The sequence below is a fragment of the Pinus tabuliformis genome, chromosome 7 (assembly GCF_031772625.1).
Source record: "Pinus tabuliformis cultivar Carrire ecotype Pingquan chromosome 7, CPIR1, whole genome shotgun sequence".
Lineage (NCBI taxonomy): Eukaryota > Viridiplantae > Streptophyta > Pinopsida > Pinales > Pinaceae > Pinus > Pinus tabuliformis.
The window spans coordinates 289,732,671-289,741,829 of NC_142293.1; the positions used below are offsets into that span (position 1 = coordinate 289,732,671).

The 9,159-nt window shown below is 36.4% G+C and overlaps 2 protein-coding genes across 2 annotated transcripts in view; both read left to right on the top strand.

The window, feature by feature from the left end:
• Nucleotides 1-6,579, top strand: part of LOC149247012 (RNA polymerase II C-terminal domain phosphatase-like 1) — an 11,650-nt gene extending 5,071 nt beyond the window's left edge. Inside the window, exons 2-10 of the mRNA XM_089443131.1 lie at nt 3,318-3,475; nt 3,582-3,652; nt 3,822-3,918; nt 4,074-4,160; nt 4,546-4,998; nt 5,243-5,306; nt 5,906-5,963; nt 6,094-6,288; nt 6,506-6,579. Of these exons, the coding sequence (XP_089299257.1) occupies nt 3,318-3,475; nt 3,582-3,652; nt 3,822-3,918; nt 4,074-4,160; nt 4,546-4,998; nt 5,243-5,306; nt 5,906-5,963; nt 6,094-6,238 (1,133 nt within the window). The 3' untranslated portion in view covers nt 6,239-6,288; nt 6,506-6,579. The remainder of the gene's footprint in view (nt 1-3,317; nt 3,476-3,581; nt 3,653-3,821; nt 3,919-4,073; nt 4,161-4,545; nt 4,999-5,242; nt 5,307-5,905; nt 5,964-6,093; nt 6,289-6,505) is intronic.
• On the top strand, nt 6,239-7,662 carry LOC149247013 (RNA polymerase II C-terminal domain phosphatase-like 1). Its single transcript, XM_089443133.1, has 4 exons — nt 6,239-6,259; nt 6,506-6,586; nt 6,770-6,835; nt 7,464-7,662. Exons 1-4 carry the CDS (start codon nt 6,239-6,241, stop codon nt 7,539-7,541), a joined length of 246 nt encoding a protein of 81 aa, XP_089299259.1. The 3' UTR covers nt 7,542-7,662.
• The last annotated feature ends 1,497 nt before the right edge of the window (nt 7,663-9,159 follow it).

Below are 9,159 nucleotides of genomic sequence, written 5' to 3' on the forward strand. Positions count from 1 at the left end.
TTGCGAACAATGCGATTGGGATAAAATCAGCGAGGGAAAAAGTCAGAAAAATCGGCAAATACAAAAATATTACTTTTTTTTTTTCAAATTTTTATTATTATCTAAAGCATCTACAACATAAAATAAATGCATTGACACATAAATATGATAAAAGAACTAATATAGAGATTGTAATATCATTTCTTTTGCTACATCACACACATAACAGTGAATCATGTCTTGAATATAAGTCCTGAGTCCCAACTTCGCCTCAAAATATCAACAAAAAATATAATAATGTATCTCATATCATGAGTCATAATGTTATATACAATAAAATGAACCAAATAACTAATACTATTGATTTCCTCTGCCCCTCTTGCGAGAAAATGCAATAGCTTTCCTCTCTAGATGTAGATGGCGGTGGAGTTGGCAATAGACTCTATTGTGCTCTGGAAGCTAAAGAACTAGGAGCTATAGGAGGTAGACCATGTCCTCTACTGGTGACGGGGTAGCCTTGGATAGGTGGTGTCGCCTCCTCTTCTTGTTGCTCCTCCTCCTCCTCTACCCCTCCACTATCTCTTGCTCTAACCAATCAGCGACAGACTCCATGAGAGGCCTCTCTGCCTCAACCCTCCATGTAGCAGTGGTGTCAATCCCATCCAATGAAATAGCCTCCATATTAGGTGTCCTCTCAAGTTGTCTCACCCACAATCGAAGATTGTAGTAGACGTAGACCTTGTCATAAAGTCGTTGGGACTCCAACCTGTACAAGGGTCATAAAATAATAACTATAAAAAAATGTTATTTAATGAATTCAAAATATTAATTGGAAATTTGGTATATTTTAAGTTTTAACCTATTGCGCTTCTTGATGTGTATTTTTTCAAATACACTCCAGTTGTGCTCACATCCTGAGGAGCTACATGTTTGGCTGAGCACTTGAATAGCAAGCCTTTGCAACCACAACCATGTCAAAGCTAAATGTGCCACTTGCCATTCTGTATATCTCCATATCTTTGGAGATTTTTGCATGTTTTGTTGGATATGGCACCATCCTTTAAACACAGGTGAAGAATCCATCCATGACCTTGGCATCAAATTAGAACCCACAGGGGTAAGCAAATGCAGAGTTCAAGTCGATCCCTACAGCATGAATGGGACGATGGAGTGTGTTGTTTTATCGTTCATCAATCACTTCCCATAGGTGGAGTTGTTTCTGAAACCCCTCATCTCCCTCATCGGTCCGAAAGGATTCTTTGGCCTTGTCACCATTAGTAATGTTGCACACCTCCTGCACTCTTGCCCAGAAGCTTTCCTAGTATGAAACTAATCTGCATATGGCCTCTCCCTCTGGTTTGCGGCTAAATGCAAAGCACACCACTCCTCTGAAAGAAACATTATCTTCACATCCCACATAGAAGTCAAGAGAGATTGAAGAGATATGAAACTAGTGGCAAACCGTGTAATGGCGGGGCACACCAACTCCTTGTTGTTGGTGAATGTTCTCATCAAGTGAAGCACAAATGCATGACTATATATAAATTTTGTAATGTTTTTTGATGAGCCAACAATATCTTTGATAAAAGGAATTTTTCCTACGCCCTCCAACATCAAATCAATGCAATGTGCAACACAAAGCGTCCAAAATAAAGTAGGATGCCTCTCCATAAGCATTTTGCCAGCAGCGACATAATTTGCAGCATTGTCAGTTATGACTTGGACAACATGTTTTGGACCCACCTCCAAAATAAACACATCCAACAAATCACATAATAATCATGCATCTTTGATATGTGCAGATGCATCAACAGATTTCATAAACATTGTCCCCTTGGGACAATTAACCAAGAAGTTTATAAGGCTTCTACCCTTTTGATCGGTCCAACCATCTGACATCACAGTGCATCCTGTGTGTGCCCATGATGCCCTAAACTCCTCCAATCTCTTGGTGCAGTCAACCTTTTCATTTTGAAGAATGCGGCCTCTAAAGTCATCATAAGAAGGGACTTTGTACCTTGGGCCAACAATTGCAATAGCATCAACAACAGGCTGGAAAAATGGATTATTCCTTGCAACACTGAAAGGAATATCACCCGAAAGAAGAAACTTGTCCAACAACTTGTTAGCTTCTTCTTTCTCCTTTTTTTAATAATTGAAGAGATAGATGGTTATGAACCAGGCGTGGTTCAAGGAACAAAATATGATGAGGTAGCTATAGGGTTGGTTGTAGACACTAATGCTGAAGTAGAACCAGTACCACTCTCATATTCACCTCCTATAACTTTAGTCACTGCTAGTTGACTCTTCAGAGTTGACTTGGATAGCTTGGTTTGCTCTATTTCTTCCAATGATCTGAGGGCTCTTTGGATGATTTCCGGATTTATATTGGTGCAAGGCCCTACCTCATGTCTAGGGATTTGTACAAGGTGACACTTCAATCTGTATACCCCCCATGTCAAATGATACCCACACAACTTGCAATTCAAGTTTGATCTGTCAAACCCTCCATTAGATTCACCAAATTCCCACAGAGGGTCCAATTTCCTTGGCATGTTTGTAATTTTGTTCAACTCTTGAGTTTTAATGTAAGATGAAGTTTAAAGTTGAACCTAGGGCACAAGAAGAATTGCATGTTAAAAAAATAAAAATAAAATTTACATACAACACTGAATTTTTGACAAAAAAACCTCAACTCAATGCAACAATAATGAAAAAATGCACATTCAAATCCAAACAAAAATGATGCAAAAAAAACTTGGGCACAAGAAGAAATTAAACTTATAAATCTAACAATCAAGTTTTTGCATTTTTGACCAAATGAGTCCTCTCCATTGTATGCAACAAAAATGAAAAAAAACACAATCAAATCCACTAAAAAATCATTGAAAATCAATGGGTTATAGAAACCCAAGCAAAAACAAGAAAAAAACAAAAAAAATGGCCAAATTTGATGCCCATACCTGGAAACCACGCTGCGCTGAAGAAACTTGGTCCAAACTCGAATTTTTCTTGCTTGGGATGCTAAGTTCTTTCGCTTTTCTCCTCTCTTGCCCTTGTAGATGACTTCTTCTCCTCCTCATCTCTCAAACTTGCCCAACTGTCTGAAAAAAATGACAAAAAAAAAACCTAAAATCAGCTCTTTAAACGCGCTGTTTCCACCCGTCACGAATTTTTGGGATCGGATTGCAATTTTTTTGAAAAAATCACGATTTAATCGCTGCTCGCAACATTGGTCAATAAACATACTGATTGTTTAAGTTTTTAGATTGCTATTAAATGTATCAACTTAACTGTTGGGTGTTTGCTTATTTTTTAAATCTGTTCATCTGAAACAGGCTTCAAAAAGTCTTTACTTAATGTCTTTCGTAGTGGGATTTGCCACCCCAAAATTGCAATGGTAATAGATGACCGATTGAAGGTTTGGGAGGATAGAGATCAATCTCGTGTTCATGTTGTTCCAGCTTTTGCACCATACTATGCTCCATTGGAAGAGGTACTGTTTTTTTCTCCTGTTTTGATCCATTATTATTATGAGAGATGAACATATATTGGAGGAGTCCAACTTTACACCTCTAATTTCTTAGTTATGTGCTTTGCAGAAAGGTCAACCGGTACCAATATTATGTATTGCAAGAAATGTAGCTTGTAATGTCAGAGGTGGTTTTTTTAAGTGAGTAGTAGTTTTTTTGTATTAAGTTTGGATGCAGAAAGGTTTTAATATTGTTTCACTAGCAAGAAAAAATTCATTTAAAGTTCTATTTGATTATACTATAAATGTCCATTTCTGTTGTCAAGAACTACATGCATTTTAATATTGTTGGATGTCTGTGTTATTATAGAGATTTTGATGAGGGCCTTTCTCAAACAATGGCCAGAATCTTATATGAAACTGATGTGGCAGATCTTCCATCTGCACCTGATGTCAGCAACTACTTGGTGAGAGAGGTCCAAACTCTAGATTCTCTTTGTCATTATGTTTTTCATATTCTGCTCTTGGATTATATCCTTGTGTGTGTACCTGACTGCTTCAAGATCAAGTTAGCCTGACACATGTTTTTGTTCTTTGTCTTCTGTGGGGGTGTGGGGTACAGGATGAAGCAGCTATAGCAAATGGCAATACTGACTTGCCTGTGCCAGAAGGCATGATTTATGCTGAATCTGAAAGGGGGTTGAAACATGTAAATTGCAGTCCTTTTTAGTGTTAAATGCTGGGTTGGCTATATTATGAGTAAATGGCTAACTAATAGAGAAAATTCTTTACTTATCCTCAGATGAGATTTTGTAACTGGTCATTAGCTTCAAGCAGTCAAAGCAAATTTTTAATTGTAACAGATTGCCCATCGATTCCTTGGTTTACTGTTTTAAGTATATTAGGTCCCACTATGCAATGATATTATTGTTTACAGTTTTGATTGTTGCTTCAGGATGAAAATGTAGTTCCAAAATCTAGCGCTGCCTGTGTTGTGATGGACACTCAAGATCCAAAATCATTAATGGTCCCTTTTCAGCAAGAACAACCAATTGTCAGTCCTCCATCTGAGCCAATCCCAACCACATGACAAGGTTCCTGAACATTCTCATGCAGTTCCACCTATAGAGTCTTCTCATTCTATTACTGTTGGTGCTTCAGAAGCAAGTGTTGATGGTTCACCAGGTAGGGAAGAAGGAGAAATCCCTGAATGTGAGTTGGATCCAGATACAAGGAGGAGACTTCTGATTTTACAGCATGGACAAGACAATGGGGTGCACAACTCCAACTCTGCAGATCCTCCATCATCCTTGAGGTTTATGCCACAAAGGAATCCCCAACTTAATCAACATCCCTTTGGATGGGTAGGAGCAGAAGAGAAAATATGCCCCCAGCTTATAAAATCATCACAAGGGCTAGCTTTTAGACCAGAAGCTCAAACTATCGATACTGTACATTCTAAGAACAATTCCTATTATGGTGGCCCAGAATATCCTCATGGCATGGATAGGCATAATTGTGACTCTAGAAGGGGGCTACCTAAAGAGGTACATAGAAGAACTCTGAGACTTCGTTTCTTATTAGAAGCACATGCTAGGATACAGGTTATAGCATTTACATATTTTACAGAAGTGCAATAATTTGTTTTGCCTCATTCATGCTTATGGATAACACTACTTGGGTATTGCATTTCCACTGTCAAATGAATAATTTTTTTCAAATTGACAATATAGCTGGTTTACTTTGACAAGATTTATTAAACTGTATCTACTATCTGGTGTCTCCCTCCAGGGCTTCCGTGTCAATAATAAGCAGAGGCGTGAGTTTATGTTTCGTGATTACTCTTCCTTTCCAGGTATTCCTATTCTTTGCAATCATTTCACTTTTTAATCGGACCAAGTACTAGCTAGATGTTTACCTTAATGGAGGCGCTTAGGTTTTTATGTTTTTTATTCAAGGGGATGAATGTATTTGTGGAGAAAACTGTAATTGTATTAATTTATCTAATGATTTACCTCCCTGAATCTTTGGCTACATCCATTCAAGCTTTATTCATGCACGTTCATCATTTTATAAGAGAGTTAACCCCTTTATAACATTACATAAAATTTACTGGGGATGTCTTTACCCATTTTATAAGAGAATTGACATATTAAGAAACACATTGCTGTCAATTGAACTTTTAAGTGAAACATTATTGTAGTTCTTATTGTAGTTTTCACACTAAAAGATTTCTAGAATGGCTAATTGCAATAATTGGAGAATTTGATTTACCATATACAATCTATCTGTTTTTGTCGTTTTCTTCAAGAATCAAGTGTGTTTCTTCTTTGCTGTATGCATCTTGTTTCAGAAGCTTAGATGGTTCTTTATTTCTTCTGTTAGTATCATTCTATTGGTATCTGTGTAGTGCATATGATATTAATTCACAAAACAATATATTTTTTCTTGTAGGGAACCGTACACCACAGCCTGGTTTCATAGTATCTGGAGGTGGGAATAGCTATAATAGGTGAGGTGAAATACAATCAAGAGATTTGTAAATATTCGCAGGGCTTCTTTATATATCCATGGAAAGGTAACATATCTATTGCAAATATATCAGTATAGTGAAAATGTATTGATTTTGTTTGTGTTAGCAGGAATACAGAGGTTCTTTGTGGAAGAGGAGAACAGCTTTCTTTGAGAGAAACGAAAAACTCTATAGGCTTGTTGGAAGACCTTCTACAGGTGACATACAAGTTGCTAGTACATCAGAGCAGACAGTTAGTGTCCAGCATAGGTTAGATGACAACAGGAAAGGATCATGTAATCCGGTCGTTGCACTGAAGGAACTGGTATGAGGATCCTCTGCAAAATTTTATCATAAGAGTAATAGCTGTTCAGTGTTAATCTGTTCTTTATTTTTTTATTATTATTGAAAGAAGCTTCCATGCTTCTCGGTGATGCATTACTTCTTTTTTAGTACAAATGCTTTTAAGTTATTGTGATTCCTTGAAAAATCTTCTAACGAGTGTTGCAGTTAAAATCTAATCTGTAATTCTTTGTTTTCAGTGCACAAAGGAGGGGCTTAGCCTTGTTTTTAAAAACCCACCTCCAAATGAGGCTGCAAACATTGGGGAATCACATGCAGAAGTAGTGTCCCTACTCTAAACATTTTGTAACTATCATTTTTATGTATCATGATTTGTAGCACTGGCAATGCCAATTTTCAGTGTATGTTTTGAATTTTTTGGAAGTTTTTGGAATGCGCAGTGCAGGAAGTTTATATTTCCATAAGATATGAAAGTTAGACTGAAGATTAATTTTTTGTGCTAGGTTGAAGTAGCAGGACAAATCCTAGGGAAAAGCATCAGTCCAACTTGGGAGGCTGCTAAGCTGCAGGTAAACTATTTATACTTCCATACTTGTGATAATATAGCTTATTTCTCCTTTGTCCAAATCTGGTTGACCTTTTAGGTAGATCAAGATGTCATTGTTTGAATCAATCACGGAACTATTGTTTGTCCATATTTCTTCTTTTTGTTTCTGAATCATGTAGGTAATTCTTCCGTATTACAGGTTCATATTTTTCGTTGTTCCTTTGTCGTCAGTTTGTTCATTGCTTATTGCTTATCTTTCTTGCTCCTTTTCAGGAGAGGTTTTAGGAATTCCTCCATTCCTATTACTCTTGTTGTGGGTTTGAACCCGCTTTTAAGCCTCATTGACTTATTTTGGTTGTCCATGTAGATCAATATACAGTGGGAGATGCCAGTTATGTTAAAGTTCTGTAATATTGTTTACAATGCAATTTTGGGGCTTGGTTATATTATAGGATACTTGACTTTAAGTGGTCTAACTTTAGTTGTTTGCTGTTTGAATGGAAATATGAAATTTTTTACGTGGGATTTATGTATATGCCAGTTCTATTATACTGTGGACGGGACTGGGCTTAGTTGTATAATAGAGGTGCAATTTATGTTTTGGACATATATTTCACATCTGTGAGAATAATGCCCTGCTTTGATTCCAGGCTGCAGAAGAGGCTCTTGAGAATATCAAACCAATGATCAACCAATGCGCCCAAAAGCGATTGGGTTCTACAAGGTGAGCAACTTTTTGTGTGGTTAGACTTAGTGATGGTTGTTTGTAATTCCCTTCAGGGAATTTTAATTAATAAAAAATATGTTTAGGGCTATTGTGTAGGCAATGTTTGAGGCTTGATGGTTTAATTTGTTATATATATTCAAACTGAATAGTCCATACCCCCAGAATTTCTTTGGGGATTTGTATTATTAATTAGTTATTTCATTTGAATTACTAGCAGTCGATTTCTCAACTGCTATAGATTCTGGATGTCTTGCCTGATCGAATTTCTTATAGATTCTGAATGTCTTGCTTGGCCTGATTTCCAAGTGGCTGATGTCACTTCAGCCAGGTAAGAAGTCCATACTAACTTAAGAATGAATTTCTAGAGTTGCACAACATTAATCGAACAAAAGGATTAAACCAACAGGCTTGCTATGGCTGGCATCTTGAAGTATGCTTTCGGATCATCTTTAAAGGAATGGAAAGAATGAAGCCGTGACATATTTTTACTGGAGAGAACATTATAGGAATTATTCATTCTAGAAATTCATGAATCTGTATACTAAAATCTCATGGAGGGCTCATATATTTTCGGCCTCCAAGCCATTTTGATGTTGTCATATAAGAAATTGTAATTCTATGTAATGTTGAGGCTCTTGGAGCATAACACTTATATTTCCAAAAATCCAGAGGGAGTGTTGGATTGAATTATGCTTAATGAAATTCGGAATTGTGTGCTGGTTTTCAAGGAGTGTGGAAGCTCCAACGTTGTCATCATTAATGCTGTGTAATGTATATGATTGTTGATCGAAGTTTTCCCATGTATTGGACTTCACGATATAGTTAAAAATTAAAAATAGAAAATAACAACAATAAAGAATATGAGTACGTATATTTTGAAAGGTTATGTATATTTTCAAAGGGGACATATGTATATATATCTAATGGCTTAGAAGATGGCAAAATCTATTATAATTCAATTCATTTTTCTCGGTCTCAAATGAGAAGAGTCTCATCAAATTTTATTACTGTTTGAGAACAGTCTCGTCAAATTTCTATTATGTTCCGTATTTAATGATGCCATATTTTTTTCATAAAAATTTTACTTCGTATATTATCAGACTTTTATTAAATATTTAATAATGAGGACATCAGAGTCAAGCTTGTAACCAATGGTATCAAAATCATTAATCTTTTTGTATTTGTGAATCTATTGTTCATTTTTTCATATTCCCATATTTTTGAGTTTCTCAATTCTTATTGTTTTTATTGAAAATGTAGCAATGGAACGTCTTTTGGCTTCTTCACTACCTAGTGAAGACCACGAGTTTGTCTTTCTCTAGCACGAGTGCAAATTCATGGGATAGACCTCAGTTTGGATGAATTAATTTCCAGTTTATTGGAATGGTCATCAGGTAGTGTTCTTCAGTTTGACTATAGCTTGACTATAGCTATAGGACGAGGCGGCAAGTACAATTTGTTTGGCTTGTGCACTAGCTAGTGAAAACCATGAGTTTGTCTTTTCCTAGCATGAGTGAAAACCATGAGTTTGTCTTTCCTAGCATGAGTGCAAATTCATGGGATATACTTCAGTTTGTATGAATTAATTTCCAGTGTATTGGAATGGTCATCGGGATTGC